Source organism: Amblyomma americanum, chromosome 9 (assembly GCF_052857255.1).
Source record: "Amblyomma americanum isolate KBUSLIRL-KWMA chromosome 9, ASM5285725v1, whole genome shotgun sequence".
Lineage (NCBI taxonomy): Eukaryota > Metazoa > Arthropoda > Arachnida > Ixodida > Ixodidae > Amblyomma > Amblyomma americanum.
In genome coordinates, this window is record NC_135505.1 from 73,710,898 (window position 1) to 73,731,539 (window position 20,642).

Consider the following 20,642-nt stretch of genomic DNA (forward strand, 5'->3'; position numbering starts at 1 on the left):
CAAAAGACGAGAAATACTCTATTTACTTTAGGAAATGTTGTGTGAAAGAGAAATGTAATGCTTGCTGAGGGGCTAGTTGGTGCATATTTTCGTGAAAGGACCTAGTGCCGAAACATACAGCATGCAGTAAGAGAGAAGGAACAAGCGCTTGTCTTGTATTGTTTGCTGCCTGTTTTGGTGCGTTGTCCTTTTATGAAATCATAAATGTAAAGAGGAAGGGAATGAATAGCTTAACGAAATGATCGACTGAGAAGTTCAGTTATGGCTGTTTTTTTCCTTTCCTGCGACTGCGCATTTGTCATTTTTTCCAAGTATTTATTTCGCTCTCGCACTAAATACACTCAGTTGTTAGTCAGCGCTCGAGTTTGTCTGTCTTTCTTGTCCTGTGAGTTTTCTTTTGCACTGTTTTCCCTCAGAATATCTCACCAGCTTGCCCAACAACACAACTTGATATGGCTGGATGTTTGTGTGTGCCTTTTCTTCCCAAATATACACTAGTTACGGGCAAGTATTTAATAATTGCATGAATTATTTCTTTTTTGGATGCACAACATGCTAAATAATAACATGATTTGCCTGTGCTCCGGTGTTCTACTATGTTTGTTTTGGTTTTGTAAATGTGTGTCCTCATAAATTCATGTTTCCTCTCTTTTAAGGTGGTGTCTATATTGTTGTTAAATTTCCCCAAGAAGATAATGATGTGGCAGTTGTTCATAAGAACTGGTTGTCTGGAGACAGCTGCATGTGGCCACCAAAAAGGAAAGAGATCCCAAGTCTTATTAAAGGGGCAGCAACACCTGCACTCGACTGGAAAAAAGTGCCTTGCATCGTAGTGCAGGCATTTGGTAATAGGAACAATGTTTCTCTATTACTTATTGCTCTTGCATATTAATCTCTAGTTGTCCACTGTGGCCATGTAAAGTCTAAAAGGCTGTAGTATTATTCGAGAGAACAGCTCCACATTTGGGAGGGATTGTTTATGGCAGTGGCTGTTAGAAACAAACTGAAGTGAAGAGCACACCAAAAAAAATAGTACTTAACTTTGTCTAAGAATAAATATTTAGGAATAATTCAATGACATGCATTAAATGAGAATGAAGGTAGATGACTTAAAAGCAGCAACAGTAAAAATTAAACCTGCCGCAGTGGTTGGATGGAGGCGAAAAGCAAAAGTCACCCCTGTGCTGTGTGATGTCAGTGCAAGTTAAAGATATCTAGGTGGTCAAAATTATTCTGGAGCTCTCCACTATGGAGACACTTCCTTCTCTCACTCCCTCCTTTATCTTTTCCTTTACAGCTCAGTTCAGGTGTTCACAGAGATGTGAGACAGATACTGCGCCACTTCCTTCCCTAAAAAATCAATTTTCTATCTCAAAATAAGAAACAGCCATATTTACTAGTTTGTGGTCATTCATGAGCAGTCTGAGGACTGCTCTTGCTAGGTCTTTTTATAACTACAGCTACCTGAGAGAAGAAAATGTTGGATAGTGTCATGAGCAGTCTTCACCTAGCCTGAGTCTGATTATCTTTCGGTTACTTAATTGGTTCAATTGTTGTACATGCCACTCAATGGCTTGGAGCTTAAAGCAGCATTTCAGTTTATTTATTGCACTCTCACATCTCTTTTGTTTAGCAGAAGATATAACAAATAAATGACATTACATGTTTGTTGGTTTCTTGCAAACTGAATTAAGATTTCATTTCTTAAAATGAGTTACCATCCCAAAAGTTTTCGTACGTACATGGACAAGTACGGAGAGTCAAGGCCCATTTTCTTTCTTTGATGGACCTTATGGCATTACTGTTTTCAGATACATATGGAGAAGCACAGAAAGGACTACGGAAGGCAGAGGACACGTCAGATCTTCTGTCTGACTATGATTTAGGAAGGGGAAAAAGAAGAAGACTAATCAGGCAACTGAGTAGCTCTGAAGATGAAAATGTGTCCCCCCCACCACCACAGCCACCACAGTCAATGCTTCAAAGTAATGTACATCTTAGCTTCTTTATAGGTGTTACTCTCAAATGCAAAGAGCCATTTTATACAAACTGCTTTGAAATAATTGATTGCAAATTTAAATGACCTTTGGTACTCTAGTGTTGATCAGTTGCACTGTGTTCGATACAAGCTGCACTGTGTGAGTCGTAGGAAAGTTGCATTCACTGTTATAGTGAAATCCAGGATCCAGATTCTGGTGTTGTTTCAGCTGCCCAACAATTTAGCAGCTAGTGCTCAATGTTGGTAGCATTGGGCCAAATCCAGCCTACCACTGATGACAAGGAACTCCCCTTTTAAGTTCTAAGTCGCATCTTGCAGATTGTTTATACTTGGCATTGTCACACTGCAACGAAGTTAATGTTTTTTTTATTTCTGTTAGAAGCGATACAACGCAAGGAATCAAGCAGCAGGAAGTCAAAAGAAGCAACCGTTTTTTCCTATCCTCCACGCTTTGCTGCCCATGACGGTATAATTTTCATGTAACCTAATTGTCCAAAGTACGCTGTGGTATTAAATGTTCTGCTTCAAAAGCTGCAATGCCTTAAAATAGAGGTCAAATGTTTTGGTTTGCAAAAGGGATGCTAGAACTTGCTGCATGCTCATCATATAAGTACACTGCAAACAAAGACTTTATGTGCCATATTAAGCTATAAAACATGGGCTATCAAGTATGCATATTACTTAGTTTTTGTGCACGGTGCACAATATTTGTTACTACCATATGAAGGACTTACGTTGTTATCAATTTGTAACGTTGTTTAGTCTTAAAAGAAGCCAATGAAAAACAAATAGTTCTTTAAGGCACCAAGCCTCTGGTGTGGTGTTTCTTTGTGCTCGTTCTTGTGTGTCAGTTTCCTTAACTTGGGGGCTTGTAGTGATGTTGATTCTACCTCATTACAAGTGGTTTCTATTAATGAATGAGCTGCTTTGGCCTAGATTCCACATGAAAACCCCTGTCATGTACTCTTGCAGCAGGCAGGAATGAAATGCCAGATGCCTGGAATCAGCCTTCAGGGAGGAGGGTACTTCGTTCTCAGAATTTAGGTTAGTGAAGGAAGTGAAATTTAAATAGACTTTTTTGTTATATCAGGAGTGCAGTAAATGCATTTTTTATTTGCAGGTGACCGTGATGACTTTTTCAGTAATGAGCCTCCACCTGAAAGTGCTGGGGGATATATGCTTAACTGTCGTAAGTGACTTCTGCACAGGAAAGTACCTCATACACAGGGCAGGAAAGTGATATTTTGTGTCTTTGACAGGGTATACTCGGAGCACTCAGTCGTACGGACAGTTTACACCTAATGGGGGAGAGCAATGTAAGTCTTGTGCCACAGGTACATTCCGAAACTTATGGGGGTGCACTGTTTGGCTGTCTCTAAACAGGGCAAAGATCCCAGAACCTTCAGCCTGAAAATGCCTGGCCTCCACGCATGGCTCACTCACAGCCAGAAACTCTCCGCTCCTGGCCAGGTAAGGAATCGAGAGCTATTATCCTAGTTTTCTTCCTTATATAATTTTGTCCTGCAGCACACAGGCAGAGGAATGATAGCCGATTTCCAACTATTAGCAGTTTGTTGCCACCCTTAACTCATGGAAGGACTGAAGGTGTGCATTCCTTGCCAAGTGAGGATTGGGAACCGCTATTCTGGTTTTATTACTCGTTTCATTCTCACTTTCAGCACATACTTCTTGGTCTGACGGGGGATCAACACCTCGAAGCACAGCATCCGCAGCTGTGAGGGCTCTCAAACCTGCCGGTAAGCAGTTATTAAAGGTGATCCTATTGAGTACTTTTAGTTTCTATAATTGGTTACAATACCTTATTTCGACTGCCAGATTTAAATTACCTAAAAGAATAGCCTTTGTGCAGTGCGGTACTTATAAATATCTTTTTCTTTTTATAGAGTTTGAACAAATCATGAAGCTACTGCACACAATAGACATGAGGGTGGAGCAGCAAGGAAGACAGCTGGACGTAATATCGCGACGTCTGAGCAGCGGCTTTACATATGCTGTGAGGTCAGAGGTTGTCACACGGCCATTTAATGAAGTCAGTGCCTTTGAAGAATTCAATTCCCAGTTAGGGGTAAATGAAGGCTTGAAGACTCGACTTGTAAGGCACTGTTTTCATCTTTGTTGATGTTTAAACTTGTATGCAGCTTAAAAGAATGTACTTTTTCTAGTTGCAGCAACTGTGTGGCCTTGGAGGAGTGACGGCACCACCGGCCACCAGAAATGTGCTGGAGGCCCTCATGATGCCAAAAGTCGCTGTAAACTATAGCTGGCTGGGCCAAAAAGGCAAGAAAAAGTTTTGCAGCCTTAATGTTGCAGACGTGATCCTGAGTAAGCTACTGTTATTGGATCAGTTGTTCTGTGTACTCCACCTTTGTTACATGGAAATTTTCAGTGGTAGTTAGCTAACCATAGGTTGAACTTGATGGCAGTGGCTGTTACAAGGCTGCTTTTGGGTTTAGTAGGTAAATCACACATTAAGTGCATTCATATCGCCCTCATGATAGGTGGTTCCGACGCTCATGGATGCTTATGGCACAGAGATACAAGGTATTTCAGGGAATTTTTAAAAATGGGGTTTTGGACAGAAAAAGAAGCATTTTGGGGCATAGTAATGTCATTGTTGACTCCCATCTTTTATTGAACTTGCCGCTTAAGGTAGGAGGAGTCAACAAACGCGTGTAGTGCATTTCAGGCAGTCGTGTGGTGGCTTTGTTTCTGCTTTTATATTGTTTTTAGGTTTCCATGAATAAATAGGTCTACCCAGAGGCTCCGTAGCTGCAAATTAGGCCCACAGAAATAAAAATACAAACTCTGTTTTCACCGATCACTATGTATCACATCCCTGATCGTAGAGCGACAAGCCGCTACCGGACTGGCTGAAAGGTTGGGTGACTCCTGCCGTCAGCAGTGAGTTAAAAAAAAAGCGGGAGCTGGGACATTTATTCCGATTTAAATTAGGGAAATCGGCTGCACAGGACAATACTTTGAATTTTCTAAGAATGCTCGGAACGACGTCTGCCAACATTGGTATTAATATGCCGTAAAAAGCTTCTCTTTACCTCAAAAATCCTATTTTTAAACATTACTACCTGGCTGCTTTGAAACACCTAATATATATGGTGCACATGTGTTATTTGACTGTTGTGTGGATTTGCAATCGCATATAACTAATATGTTTTTTTTTGCAGGGGCTGTGAAACAGAATTTTTCTGAGTCCACACAATGTGACGTCATTAATGTTGTAAAGGTGTGGCTTCGCCACTCAGCAGAAAAGCTGAAGAAAGAAGAGGCAAAAGCTGCAAAAGTCCTGCACATAGGTAGGTGACATTCTCAGCACAACTGACGTAAGCTTTGAATGGGGGTTATTCTTTTCTTAATGTCCAGCAATGTCAGTGCACGTTAAAGAACCCCAGGTGGTCGAAATTTCTGGAGCCCTTCACTACGGCATCTCATAGCCTAGGCTGAGTCGCTTTGGGACGCTAAACCCCATAAAAAAAGTTCTCACATTGTAGGGTCATGCAGCAGAACTATTTTGCTATGGATGAACTTTGCTTCAGTGCATGAGGTCATTTTATTCTCATATGAGCCCATGAATATCTGTTGCAGTGATTAACTTTTATGGCAGTTGCTCATGCAGAAGAGTGTGTTGCACTGCAAGTTGTAAGTTCCGATACTGAAAGTCATATTTGCATCTCGTTGCACTAGGAGTATAAAGAACTGTGTTCTTGAACTGAATTGCATATATTCAACTGCTGATTTTCCATCTCTATTTCAGTAGGCACCACAGAAGACAGCCGCAGCTCAGAAGAGCAGTAAAGGAGCCCGTGCAGCGCACAGGGATAACACCAAATGGCAGCAAGCAGCTGAGGAATTTAATGAATAAATTATTTGCACAAATTTTTCGCGTTTTTTTATGCAGCTTGACCAGTTATAACCTCCTCAGAATGTACTCAAAACATCAGAAATTCTCCTTTTGAGGCTATTCTGAGGATGTCCTGATGCCGGAAATGAGGACCTTTTTAGTACATTATGAGGACCATTTGAGGATGTTTTGAGGATAAAGAATCTCCTCAAAAAAAAACATCCTCAGTATGCCCTCAGGATATTTCAGTGTTGTCTGGGTAATGGGAAAGCTTTGGATGGGCTCCGATATGTAGAACACTATACTGATGAAACCCTTGTGGCAACAAATGCGAGGAAAGAGCATGTAATTACGCTGGAAAAACTATGTGACAGAATTCAGCAATCCAGGTTAATCATAAAACCGACAAAATATTAGGTGGGCTTTGAAGCCATTTCTTTTCTCAGACACAAAATGGGGATGGACCGCATCACGACGAAATACGGCATCTTGGTAAAAATACAGTAAGCAACATACAGACGGCCAAGAAAGAAGTACAGTCGTTCTTGGATTTAACGAGATACTACAGGGACTTTATTCCCGATTATGTTCGCATTGCCGATCCGCTTGTCGAAGTCACTAAGAAGGGTGCGAACAATAAGCTTAATTAGACTGCTGAACATGAGAATCCATTAGTGATATTAAAATTCTATATGGCAATACCGCCCGTTCTACTTGCTCTGAATTTGGTTAAAGAATTTGTTCTTCGCACTGATGCATCAGACCGAGTTTAAGGAGCCGTATTCTTGCAAGAAAAGAATCGCATGCTAAATCCGGTATTTTTTGCCAGTAAGAGATTATCGACTAGTGATTGCAACTGCTCCATTGTTTAAAAGGATTGCTTGGCGGTGGTATGGGCAGTAAAGAAATTTCACATTTATCTTGATGGGAGACATTTCAGAGCTCAAACGGGTCATCAGCCGCTTGAATAATTAACCAAGGCCAAAATGAACAATAGTGAAGTCATGAGATGGAGTTTGGCCTTGCGAGATTTCTTATTTCAGGTTGAATATATTAAAGCCAGACGTAACGTTGGAGTAGACTTCATGAGTAGAGCTAACTAAAAAGCTTTAGATATCTCTGGGATGTATCTTTTTGTTGTTGTTTTTGTTGTTTTGTGCTTATACAACGGAGTATGTTGTGGACATTAACATGTTTATTAAAGATACCATAAGGACAACGACAGTGGTGTGTTAATGTTCCGAAAATGCAACTTGGGGTGCTCTGTCAGTGGTGTCATTTCGGTGTATGCTTGACATCTGTGGTGTGTTGTGGGCTGGGTCCAGAATCGCCACAGAAAATAGTCGGCTGCCTGGAAGGCTTCAAGATGGTTTTGATGTAAGCAGTTTTTTATTGATAAACTCTTTAGGGAGGGGGCCCTTGTCACATGTGATATGAAGTTTGAAATAGAAGTATGAACTAAAGAAGTTTGGAGAAGACGACGAGGATGACAACAAGCATGACGTGTATTAAACAAAGAATAAAAATTTGAAGAAGAAGGATTTGGTGAGAGGGGAAGAGGTGATTGGTGGAGAAGGGAAGTCAAAGACGAGGACGACAAGCAGGATGGGTACCAATGCAAAGGTTATAAAAGCGCGGGGGACAGCGTGGCATGGGGGAGGGGGGAACAGAGAAACGGAGGTTCTTGCGGGTCAAGAACACCTCGGCCAGAAGAGAGCAATATTGGCTATTGCTTCGGAGATATCGAGTTCTACGGCGTCGTACCGGGGACTTCCTGTCGTTCCTGAGCACGTTCCGGGGAGTCAACGGCTGATGCAACCACCTGGTACGGCCAGGGTTGCCCCCAGTGCTGTTGCTACCCATTCCGGGTGGTGGCACAACGCCAAAATGAACAGCATCTCCTCCACAGGCACTTGGCCCGGGAACTCGTAAGACGCCGCCAACGACGCCGCCAGCAATGCCAGCCTAAGCACTTCGAACTCCACCTCGACGCCAGCTACCTGGATACCACTGACTGGACCCATGCAACGCATCATAAACACCAAACCGTGAGCACGAACGCCGAATGCTAGTAGACGGGGTGTTCCCGGTTTGTGTGTATTGGCCGTTTTTGTTTTGTGTTAGTTTTGTATTTTTTGTGTTCTGGTGTTTTTGTCACGTAGGGTGTATAAAATGTGCGTCTGTGTGTGCACACCCGCCACCAAGTCCATTCGCCCGGCCCGAATGGTTTCCAGAAATTCGCGACACCACACAAGGACCGATTTGTCTTGAGTGCTTATTAGTTGCTTAAGCGTAAGGCTAATTTGATCTTCTGTGGGTGACACAACCGGGGCACGCATTGACAGATGCGCCTCAGAGATTACATTGTGCGTTGGTAGATGTGGCCATGATGCAGAGTCCTGAGGAGGGGTCGGAATATTTGGCACTTCTGCATGTGGAGCTGATGGCTTCTGCACAGTAGTGTTCCTGTATATGCTCCCGCAGGGAGCAGAGTTGCGCGACTGTTTTCCTCGCGCCGCTCTTGACGCCATTCGCCAAGCGGCCGTCACGTGATTCCGCAGACGACGTTTACCCACATAAAGTGGAAGAGCCGACTTTCCAGGCGCAACGCCGGTTCCTCGCCAGTCCCAGTACCCACCCTCTCGGCTGCCATCGTGATCGGCCGCGTCCAGTGCGGTGTGTTCCCGCCTTTTCCGTGCGCTCCAGTTGTGTATATTTGGATAGTGTGCAGTGACAGCAGCCTCGAACTATGACGGGGTGCAGTGCGGCAAACTGCAAGAACCGTACCGAAATCGGCAAAGCTTTTTATGCAGTGCCGTCCGGACGGTCAGTCATACGTCAGCGGTTGCGCTGGCTTTTGTGTATGGGACGCGTGAAAGTATCTCCGAAAGGAACTCGGATATGCGAGAGAAGAGAATAAACAGCACAAATTTACCGTATTTGCATGACTCACTTAGCCACATAACCTCCATTGTCTCATACCTCCCTCCGGCGTTGCAACCATCATTGGCCTATGTGCCTAGTCTGATAAAAATTAGTTCAATATAAATTATAAATTGTTCAACAGGCACGCTCAAACTCCATGCGGCGACTCATGTTTGCCATCAACAAATTATCTTCATTTTTCCTGCAAAGCCACAAGTTCCAAATGAAAATGTGAACAAAGGTTCTGTTCCTTACCTGGCTGCATGTGACAGAGCATTTCTCATGTGCAGCCGCTGCCAGCCCGTCTGCTTATTTTGCTGCCACCACCAACATTTTGCAGAAATGGTTTGTTTTGTGAAATAAAGAATGTTTGACAAGCAAACTATATGTGAAATTTTGTTCTAGTCCCTGTTTACTACGCAGAAGTGGGAGGCCAGTCTCTCAACATGAGAACAAGCTTTGTCTAGACTTTTTAACTATTTTATTTGTTAAGAATACCCCTAAGGTTCCACTCACAAGGATGTTAACACTGGAGGATAGGGGAACAAAAATAGCATGAAATACTTGAAGAAGCAAAATTGGGTATTCATATAATTATTTTTCCTTGAGTAAAAGCATAGAGCAGTCCAAAACAAAGATATTTCAGAATGCAGTGAAGGTACATATAATTCAAGTAGGTCAAGAGAAAACGCAATAGTGCTTAGGGAATCACGAGCAATTAAATAACAGCACCAGAAAGAGATATCACTTTTCGAGATCCTTGGAAACTCGTATACCACAATTCAGCTGCAGTGACTTAAGGCAGGCTTCTCTAACTTTTGGATATTAAAGAAGTACGGCACGTGATGTGTTTGGCTTGAAAATATGACCATGGCATAGGAAAAATGCAATGGAGGGCTCGAAGTCAGAGCGACAAACGATACGTGTATTTTGTGAAAGATAAGCCCGCGAGTTTGCGATATCTGTGCCTTTGGTGGGTTACATTTACATGCGTGCAAAATGCATAGCTTTAGACTGTCCGCATTCACATCGTATGCAGCGTGGTTTCACAAGCTTCGTACCACATCGGCGGTCGCAACCCTATAGAATAATGTATTTAAATGTGGTTCTGCAGGGAGATGCATTACCGCAATTCTCTTCATCGCACAACTCACGCAGGTTTTTCATTTTCAAGCATTTCTGCGCCATTATTGTCCGTACTGCGAGTTAACGCTGTCAATCCGCAATCTTTCTGTCATGCTGTATGAAATTTTCGAAAAATCAGATTATTTTCCGACGTTTTTTTCAACGAAGAATGATGGGCTTAGCATCGGTTCCTGAGCACTGAGACAGTAAAAAGAAAAAAGGATGCGCGCAATCGAGCGCCGTTTGTAAGCTTTTAAAAAAAAGCCAACTGCTCTACAACGCCAGCCCCGTCATAATCCCAGCGTCTGTGCGCTCGAGGAGCTGCTTTCCCGCACAGCTTGGAACAAAATGGCGGACCTTCGCGCAACTCTGCTCCCTGCGGGAGCATATACAGGAACACTACTGCACAGCAGAGTGGCTTTCTTCCCGTGGATGCGTTGCCACTTCACTTGCCATATTCGGGCTTCTCTGCCAGTTGCGTGTTGGCCTTTTCGAGCGATAAACTGCATTTCCTGCTTCACGGCGAGAAGATTGGTCTCTGAACATTTTCTCTAAAATCTTCATCTCTGTCTTTACTTTCGGACACTCTATTAAGGTTGCCACATGAGGCCCTTTGAAGTTTGCAAATCTGGGCACTTCAACTGTGCATGCAGTACTGTTGTTGTCGTCGCCACAAGAAAGGCCAGTTTTCTTGATCCTGCCTGCAGCGCTCACGTATCCCAGGCTCCGACATTATCCGCACACAGAGGGCGGGGTACATAAAGGTGAACTGAATGCTTTTCAAATCCGACCTTCACGTGCGATGGACAACTGGTACCTTTAAACGCTAATTTTATACACTTGGATTGCCCAAGTCGGTGAAGGTCACTTATTCTGTCTGAGGAAGATAATAGGCTCACCCAGTTCACGTTCTTACATCGATGTGGTCATCAGAATTGACTCCCACAGTAGTGTTAAGGCCGTGTGCAAAGAACGACGGAACACGCTTGATGCCATGTCCTGACAGAGCCGTCAATTTGTCGAGCGGGGCCCCGGCTAGAGACAGCAACAGATAGTATTGCCGCGAATATTTGCGGTGTTTCTTCGTTTTTCAAATCTGCCGCCACATCACTTTATCGCTTTGTTTGCGACGCAAGACGCGACTAGATTTATCTCGATTGATCGCAGCCAGGGAAAGCTGATTCTACGTTGTTCCGGAATGTTCTAGTAAGTTTGCGCTCTTTATCTCGAAAGTTCGTTATCAGCTTTAAATTGAGCACGGCCGACAGCGGCCGGCATTCTGTTCGACGACCGCGGAGCACGCTTGTCGCTTCGCCGCCGCTAGGGATTCAGTCCATTTTGGGTGCAAGTCAGCCCAATAAACAGTTCTTTTAGAAGACCCTTTTGTCCGTCTTCATCGCTGCTTCGAATGCCGTCACCACTACGTGACATCTGGTGGAGGTGCGGGGTTGCCTTCCATGTTCCGGACGCCCCCTTCAAGTCGTGAAGCCAGCCCTGAGCGCTTCGCACCCGAGGACGAGCCAGCAGCTCAGCGAGCCAGCCGACGTCTCCAGGGAGAGGAGCCGGAGTTCGGGAAACTGCCGGACCGCACCAGACAGCGAAAAGACGCGGCTACGAGCACCGCAACCTCGCCGAAGATGTCCACACCGATCATACTGCAGCAGCCGCGGGTGCCGCCAACTTTCAATGAATACCTTGGCGAAGACCCTGAAGAATGGTCGGATCAATTTGAGCGCGTGGCGTCATTCAACAAGTGGGATGATGCGGCAAAAATTGGACACGTGTTCTTCTCATTGGAAGGCTCCGCACGCACGTGGTACGAAAACCACGAGTCGTCCCTTACGACATGGGAGCTATTCAAGAAAGAACTATTGAAGGTATTCACCAGTGTCGTGAGGAAAGAAAAAGCCGAACGACTCCTCGAGTCCAGGATCCAGCTTCCGAATGATCCCGTCCGCATTTACGTCGAGGAGATGAAGCGCCTATTTCGCCGCGCCGACCCCGGGATGACCGAGGAAAAGAAAGTTCAGTTTTTAATGCGCGGCGTAAAAGAACAACTCTTTGCAAGCCTCGTCCGCCAGCCGCCAAAAACGGTCGAGGAATTCGTGCAAGAAGCCTGCACGATTGAGAAGACCCTCGACGTCCAAGCTCGGCAGTACAACCGCCCTTCCTCTCCCTGTGCAATCCATTGGGACTCGCCGGCCACCGCCAGCGACAGCTTGCGGGAAGTTATCTGCAAAATCGTCCGAGAGGAGCTACACCGATTAGTGCCATCCTCCCCACAGCCACAAGTAGCGACTCTGATGGACGTGGTACGGGAAGAAGTGCAACAGGCACTTGGCACCCCGACGGCCACAGAACCCCAGGCCATGACCTACGCCGCTGCAGTAAGGACTGCCCAGCACCAACAACAACCCCCACGTCCTCCCCGAGATGAGCCACTTGTTCCACAATGCCGCCTGCCAGCCCCCGCCCGCCGAGCCTATGACCGACACTCAAGCCCCTGGAAATGCGACGCCTGGAGGACTTCCGACAACCGGCCGTTGTGCTTCCATTGCGGTGAGGCCGGCCATATTCTTTGTCACTGCCCGTCCCGACGTATCGACCTTCGAGGATTTACCATTAACGCCCCACGACCACGCTTCGGGCAACGTCCGCAGGAAATCGACGAGTACCTGCGTCGAGAAGAGTACACGCCGAACCACTTTTCGCGCTCACCATCGCCGTCAACCTCGCGCTTTGCGTCGCCACGCCGGAGTTACGCAGCCGCGATACGAGAAAGGTCTCCCAGCCCCCGTAGGGGAAACTAAAGGCAGCAACCTCTGGAGGTGAGGTTGCTCAAGAGCTAAACGCCGAAGATCCTTCACCGACCACGCCCCATGAAGACGCTGCACCCGCGACACCGCATGAAGAACCGGCACTCGCTGCACCGACGCCGCACACAATGAGAACCCCGACCACTACGCAGGCTGCCTTGAAAACGACGACGCCACCCAGAAGAGCTTCGACCACACGCCCCACCCGCGACTCACATACGCGACGAAGCCGTGACCTGACGCCGAGAGAGCCGTGCAATGCAAGAGCCAGGACCTCTGACTTAGAAGTGACTATCGACGGCCGGAAAGTTACCGCTCTAGTCGACACAGGAGCCGATTACTCGGCGATGAATGGAACACTCGCTGCGCAGCTGAGAAAAGTCACATCGGCTTGGGACGGCCCACAAATTCGCACCGCAGGGGGCCACCTCATTACGGCATCAGGACGATGCACAGCGCGAGTGACTGTCAAAGGACATACCTATCCTGCGACCTTTGTTGTTATACCGCAATGCTCCCGCGAAGTGATCTTGGGTATGGATTTCCTTAATGAGCATCAGGCGATCATCGACCTGCGATCCAAGCTGATCACGCTTTCGACGGACGAAGCCATCGCCTAGATGAAAACTCGGGAAAATCACGTTTCCCTGAGTGTCCTGGAGGAAGAAGTGAGCGCACTACCCCTATCAAGCGTTATCGTGACCGTAGGCGCCACGAAAGTCATTAACGCTGAAGCCATCATCGAGGGCAACATGCAGTTGCTCCTAGACCGAGGAATAAGCATCGCAAGAGGCATCGCACATTTGCGCAATGGCCAGGCCGAAGTACTGCTGACTAACTTCAGCGAAGAATACCGGCACATTAACAGAGGAACGACGATTGCTTTCTTCGACGAAATATCCGACGTACGAGACTCCTTCACCCTCTCCGACCCCTCCGCAGCAGATTCGCCTGACCAAGAGAACTCGCCCACTTTCGACATCAATCCAGCCCTGCACCGGAACAGACAAGACCAGATCCGCAATCGGCTTCAAAGCTACAGTGAGTGTTTTTCGACATTGCCGAAGGTGCGACAGACGCCAATTGCCAAGCATCGCATTATAACGGATCAACACGTCCGACCTTTCCGTCAGAGCCCCTACCGTGTGTCACCGCGAGAACGACAAGCCATCCGGGACCAAGTCGAAGAAATGCTTCGCGACGACGTCATCCAGCCTTCAAACAGCCCATGGCGGCACCGGTTGTTCTAGTGAAAAAGAAAGACGGCGCACTTCGATTCTGCGTGGATTACCGCCGCTTGAACAACATAACAAAGAAGGACGTCTACCCCCTCCCCCGCATCGACGACACACTGGACCGCCTCTGCAACGCCAAATATTTCTCATCGATGGACCTCATGAGCGGCTACTGGCAAATTCAGGTCGACGAAGGAGATCGCGAGAAGACAGCATTCATAACTCCGGATGGGCTGTTTGAGTTCAAGTTGATGCCATTTGGTCTCTGTTCCGCACCAGCGACGTTTCAGCGAGTAATGGATACAGTGCTGGCAGGCCTGAAGTAGCAAATTTGTCTGGTATATTTAGATGATGTCGTTGTCTTCGCCTCGAACTTTTAAGAGAACCTCAAAAGACTTCGAACAGTACTAGACGCAATCAAGTCGTCTGGCCTAACCTTGAAAGCAGAGAAATGCCACTTTGCTTACGAAGAGCTGCTGTTTCTAGGCCACATCGTTAACAAGGAAGGAGTACGCCTAGACCCGCAGAAAACAGCTGCTATTGAACAGTTTCCACCGCCGGCCGATAAGAAAGCAGTGCGCAGATTTCTCGGACTGTGCACTTATTACCGACGATTTGCGAAAAACTTTTCGCGCATCGCCGAGCCCCTGACACAACTGACGAAGGCAGACGTGCCGTTTAAATGGGAAACGCCGCAAGCAGAAGCCCTCAAGGAACTTCAGCGTCGATTGCAGTCCCCATTGATCCTTGCGCATTTTGATGAAAACATCGATACTGAAGTTCATACCGACGCAAGCTGCGTGGGACTAGGCGCCGTCCTCGTTAAAAAGAGCGACAGGCTGGAGAAAGTCACCGCATACGCTCGCCGTTCCCTTTCCAAGACCGAGGCTAACTTTTCGACAACTGAGAAGGAGTGCCTTGCCATCATCTGGGCTACGTCAAAATTCCGCCCCTACCTCTACGGACGGCCGTTCAAGGTGGCCAGCGACCACCACGCGCTCTGCTGGCTTGCCAATTTGAAGGACCCCTCTGGCCGACTCGCTCGATGGAGTCTGCGTCTCCAGGAGTTTGACGTCACCGTCGTTTACAAGTCCGGACGCAAGCACTCTGACGCCGATTGCCTCTCACGAGACCCTGTATATGCACCGCCGCCGGACGACGATGAGGACGCCTTCCTGGGACCCATCAGCCCCAGCTCTTTCGCTCAGCAGCAACGCTCGGACCACGACCTAAAAGGATTCATCGAGTACCTGGAAGGCAAGCTTTCTTCACCCCCCGCTTCATTCAAGCAAGGACTGTCTTCCTTCTGTGTGCAGAATGAGGTCCTTGTGAAGAAGAACTTTACAGCGAACAAAACAGCCTACCTCCTTGTTGTACCTACTTGTCTCCGCGAAGAAGTTCTACAGGCTTCACACGACGAGCCGACAGTTGGACATCTCGGGTTTACTCGCACCCTCCGCCGCATTCAAGACAACGATTACTGGCCCCGACTGTCTGCCGATGTCGCACACTATGTGAAAACCTGCCGAGATTGTCAGCGTCGAAAGACTCCTCCCACACGACCTGCAGGATTTCTGAGCCCCATTGAACCACCCTCAAGGTCCTTTGAGCAGATTGGCATGGACTTTCTTGGCCCTTTTCCAACGTCAACATCTGGAAATAAGTGGATCATCATAGCGACCGACTACCTGACCCGCTACGCCGAAGCGAAAGCACTACCGAACGGAACAGCAGCAGAAGTCGCCAAATTTTTCGTGGAGTGCATTCTTCTTCGACACGGCGCCCCCGATGTGCTCATCACGGACAGAGGAACAGCATTCACGGCGGGACTAACGCAAGCCATCCTGCGCTACAGCCAAACCAGCCACGGGAGGACAACTGCATACCATCCGCAGACCAACGGACTGACCGAGCGCCTGAACAAAACCATCGCCGATATGCTCGCTATGTATGTCGATGCCGAACACAAAACCTGGGATGTCATCCTGCCTTACGTCGTCTTTACCTACAACACCGCAGTGCAGGAGACCACCCAGATGACGCCTTTTAGGCTCGTCCACGGCAGGGAGGCCACGACCACGCTAGACGCCATGTGCCCAACGCTACAGAAGAAGAGAACGCCGACGTTACCGCCTACCTTCAACGCGCAGAAGAAGCTCGAAGGCTTGCCCGATTACGGATCAAAGATCAGCAGCGGTCCGACGCCAGACGCTACAACCTACGAAGACGCAACGCGGAATACAAGCCAGGAGACCAAGTCTGGGTGTGGACGCCCATCCGCCGCCATGGATTGAGTGAAAAGCTTTTGCGCCGCTATTTCGGCCCGTACAAGGTTCGTCGGCTGGGTGAACTGGATTATGAAGTCATCCCTGACGCAATGACTGCATCCCAGCGACGCCGCGCACGACCAGAAGTTGCCCATGTAGTCCGTCTGAAGCCGTATTATGCGCGCTAAAGGCCGCTGCCTTTCCATGCTCTACTTTCGCAAGATCCGTTTTTTTCCCTTACTAGTCGCATTATTTGCTTTAATGCATCGGGTCGATGCTTCTTTGAGAGGGGAGTAATGCCGCAAATATTTGCGGTGTTTGTTCGTTTTTCAAATCTGCCGCCACATCACTTAATCGCTTTGTTTGCGACGCAAGACGCGACTAGATTTATCTCGATTGATCGCAGCCAGGCAGAGCTGATTCTACTTTGTTCCGGAATGTTCTAGTAACTTTGCGCTCCTTATCTCGAAAGTTCGCTATCAGCTTTAATTTGAGCACGGCCGACAGCGGCCGGCATTCTGTTCGACGACCGCCGAGCACGCTTGTCGCTTCGCCGCCGCCGAGTGATTCAGTCCATTTTGGGTGCAAGTCAGCCCAAGAAACAGTTCTTTTATAAGACCCTTTCGTCCGTTTTCATCGCTGCTTCGACTGCCGTCACCAGTACGTGACAGTATATTCCTTCTCGCATTAAGGCACACTTCCTTGACTTGGCCAAGAGCCAGCCGTTCAAGGGCAAGAGTGAGTGTCTGCCTGTTGATGGCATTGATATTACACTTATCTTCGACAAGCATGGAAATCGATTAAGTGAGCGATTGCACACTCACACTGGCCTAATTAACTCTCATCACGTTCGAACTCGGCTTTAGGCTTGTTAGACTACTTCGTACTTGTCCTTTGCCCACACACTTTCGAAGTCTTGCGGAGCTTCCCTTTTAGGCGCTGATTCGCCATCGCAATGTAGTAATTATTGTATTCAGATTTTCTAGAAACTTGATAACCCCGGTAGCTCTGAAGGGACATTCACGCTAGAGTCACGTTGACTTGCTGGGTCCACACTGATACCCACGGTAGGCAGCAGAGATGGGGGGCCATCCGCAATCGCATTGAACAGCGAGGTCCCCACAAAGATAAGAGAAATCTAACACAAACAGAAAGAAGCAGGAACACAAGAACAGCTGCCGTTCTCAGCGCTCTCAGTCTTCTTCATTCAGAGATTTAGAAACTATGAAGAGCCATATTTTCTGGCTGGCTTTTCTGCTTCTTTACTGTGTATGACATGAAACTTCGGGAACGTTTCTTGTCCTTTGGTTAAGAACTGAACCGTTATTTCGGTTCACGCTCTTTTTTGAAGGCGATCATTTTGTAGGAGAGGGGCAGCTGTAAAATGCATGTGTTTTTCTGCCATGGTGCAGCCAGCCATTAATTAGCCCTACCAGGCGACGGGGCAGGAAATTGAAACGCAAGCCCTGCCCTCGCCAGCTCTGCATACCAATTTAACCAAGTATGATGTAACGCAGGGTGGTTCGCCGCACAAAGTTAACACTCGCTGCCTGGAAAAAAGATAAACAGTCAATAAGAGAGGAGAAGACAGGAAAGTTGCGAGAGGGAACATAGGAAAGCGAAAGATAAATGATTGGACAGGAAAAGGCGGCGGTCGATTTTCCCGAGACTGGGGTCAAAGTGTTGTGTTGGCTCCGCCTAGGGGCCTTAAAGGTCGAAGCGCCAAGCTGAGGCTCAACCACCAGGGCCCCCTTTTTTCTGGACATGGCTGAGCCACGAACGGCGAAGCGCGGGTGCTCGGGTCCGTGGGGTCGAACTGCTCACCATAGTCCCTGTGCGGGGATTTCCTTGCGGGTGCTCAGGCACCCGTGGTGTCGCAACTCACGCATATCTGCATGTAGCAGGCGCCCCTACGGGGCACACGGTTAAAAAGTGTAAGAAATCATGAAGAGAAAGGGCAATAGATGAGGTATTATAATAATAATCAGCCTGACTACGCCCACTGCAGGGCAAATGCCTCCCCCATGTCTCCCCAATTAACCCTGTCCTTTTTCAGTTCTGTCCACACTATGCTTGCAAATTTCCCAATCTTATACACCCACCAAACCTTGTGCCGCCTCGTGCGCCGCTTTCCTTGTCCGTTACTCTTAAGGACTGCGGTTATGTTGCCTTCGCATTATATGCCCTGCGCGAGCCCATTCCTTCTTTTTGATTTCGACTAATATGTCATTAACCTGCGCTTGCTCCCTCACCTACTTTGCCCGATTGCGGTCTCTTAATAGACAGTTTTAGCGGTGCGTACGCAAGTGCTTGCGCACGCAAAGCGCTACGGCGCTGCGTGCGTTACGCTGCCCGCTCCGAAGTATAGTTTTAGCTGGCCGTGCCGTAGCGTGCCTCAAGCGTAGGCGTAAACAGTAGCGCCGTCTAGTGACAAGAAGTCAAAGCACATGAACGCTTGGTTGAAGAAAATTTCATCCGTGATTACTGATAACTAGGGTGAGCGCACTGGGAGCCTTTTTTGTTCCAAGAAGAAAAACTATGCAAACAGAAGAAAATGTAAGAACTGACTAAAAGCTAAAAATTTGTTTAGCCATGTATCGTTGCTACGAGAAAAACACTGATTTAGTTAGGCCTAGGAGCTTGAAAATTGCCAAAGTATCTGAAAAAGGGGGCTAGTTATCGCTTATACCGCTCCGTGTGGGCAAGAGTAGGCGAAATAAATGCGAACCGCTACCATTTGAGCGAGCTATTGCATCAGAGAATCCAGCGGCGACATGTATTTATTCCGAACTGGGCGAGCAGTACGCCGCCATCTTGTCAACGTTAACGTACGCAAGCCACGCAAGCACCGCAACGCAAAGTCCACTGGCTAGCGTACGCACGCAAGACACAGGGCTTGTGCTTGCGTTCTGCACATGAGCACTATCATCCCCGCAAACTCCTTGCGTACGCTAAGCCGTTGCGTACGCAAAGCTAAAACTTCCTAATGTTACACATAACGTTTTTCTGTCCATGGCACGCTGCGTTGTCCTTAACTTAAGCTGAAGGCTTTTCGATAGCCTCCACGGTGCTGCCCCGTAGATGAGTACCGGTACGGTACTGCTGTTGTACACTTTTCTCTTGAGGGATATTGGCAAACTGCCATTCATGACCTGATTTAACCTGCCATATGCGCACCACACCATTGATATCCTTCTAGTTATTTTCCTCTCATCATCCGGATCAGCTGTCATTACCTGCCCTAAGTAGACGTATTCCTTTACCACTTCCAGCACTTCGCTGCCAATTGTCAACTGCATTCTCTTGCTAGACTGTTGAACATTACTTTCGTTTTCTGCATGCTAATTTTAGACCCACCGTTCTGCTCCGCCTGTCTAACTCATTGATAGGTTTTGCAGGTCACCTTCTAAGTGACTCAACAGGGCAATATCATCAGCAAATCTCTGATTATTTAGGTATTCTCCGTTAACTCTTATCCTCAACTGTTCCAAATTCATGCCACGGAATATATCCTGTAAACAGCTGCGATAGGTTCCGTTATTCTGCCGGAGCTTTACTGAAAGTTACAAACACTACAGGACGCTACTGAATTTACTGAACACGGCAAGAGTCTATGGGAGATATTCGTGGGACAAAATGTTGCTTTTTTTAACGTAGTAAAACCTAGATGTAGGAAAGCACTTGCTTAGCCTGATTGCTTGTCGTGTTTGCTTTCCTGGATTGTGGGCACGTCTGGCGAAGATTCACTTCGACAGTAGCTTTAGTTGATGTAGACGACGGCGTGCGTCCTACAAAGTTCCAGTGTGTTGCAGGCGTGATAGGCTACAGCGATAGCATATTACTCACGTATATTTGATTCGTTCGTGCCGCTGCTTGTTGGAAGCTTAGTCGCGTCATAATTTCTTTTGTTTTTATTTATGATTTCTCCAAGTTCACACTCAATATCAAGCTTCTCGCAACTTTGTGAGGGGGTTTCACCTCTTGAATTTGGGCATTCGCTCTAAAACATTGACCCAAAAAGCATACCCTCCTGTAGACATTACTTCAGTTTCATAAAGTGATCGCTCTAATTGTCAGCGTTTCTAATTCTCCCTAATATTCAGACAATTTTCTTCTGAGACCTCAATTTTGCTTATGATTATAAGTTGAAAATATTTTTCGATTGCAGGAAACATGGTAGAACTCAATGAACAAGCATTTTTTAATTGTATTTGTAATGGTTTTTAATTTACCCGCTGAGTTATGTGTTTTTTCTCTGCTGCAGCGGAATCATTTTGATGGGATCTTGGTAAATATTTGGATTTAACATTTCAAAGTAAAATGCATTATAGATTGTCTTCTGCGCATTTATTTGTCACCCGCGCTGAAATAAGCAATAGCCTTCATTGATTACGAGAA

General features: G+C 47.0%; 1 protein-coding gene across 1 annotated transcript; it reads left to right on the forward strand.

Annotated features, from left to right (window-relative positions):
- Positions 1–452: 452 nt before the first annotated feature.
- Positions 453–5,863, forward strand: LOC144103427 (uncharacterized). The gene is made up of 13 exons (XM_077636147.1): positions 453–462; positions 657–845; positions 1,812–1,985; positions 2,972–3,043; positions 3,120–3,188; positions 3,259–3,315; positions 3,383–3,469; positions 3,527–3,604; positions 3,679–3,756; positions 3,904–4,085; positions 4,189–4,342; positions 5,203–5,331; positions 5,793–5,863. The coding sequence occupies exons 1-13, from the start codon at positions 453–455 to the stop codon at positions 5,828–5,830; spliced, it is 1,317 nt and encodes a 438-aa protein (XP_077492273.1). The 3' UTR covers positions 5,831–5,863.
- The last annotated feature ends 14,779 nt before the right edge of the window (positions 5,864–20,642 follow it).

What these genes read in the sequence shown, in the direction of transcription:
- LOC144103427 (XM_077636147.1), top strand. An exon ending in CATCGTAGTGCAGGCATTTG is followed by an intron (nt 846 to 1,811) that starts GTAATAGGAACA and finishes TACTGTTTTCAG; the next exon opens with ATACATATGGAGAAGCACAG. An exon ending in GAGGGCTCTCAAACCTGCCG is followed by an intron (nt 3,757 to 3,903) that starts GTAAGCAGTTAT and finishes TTCTTTTTATAG; the next exon opens with AGTTTGAACAAATCATGAAG.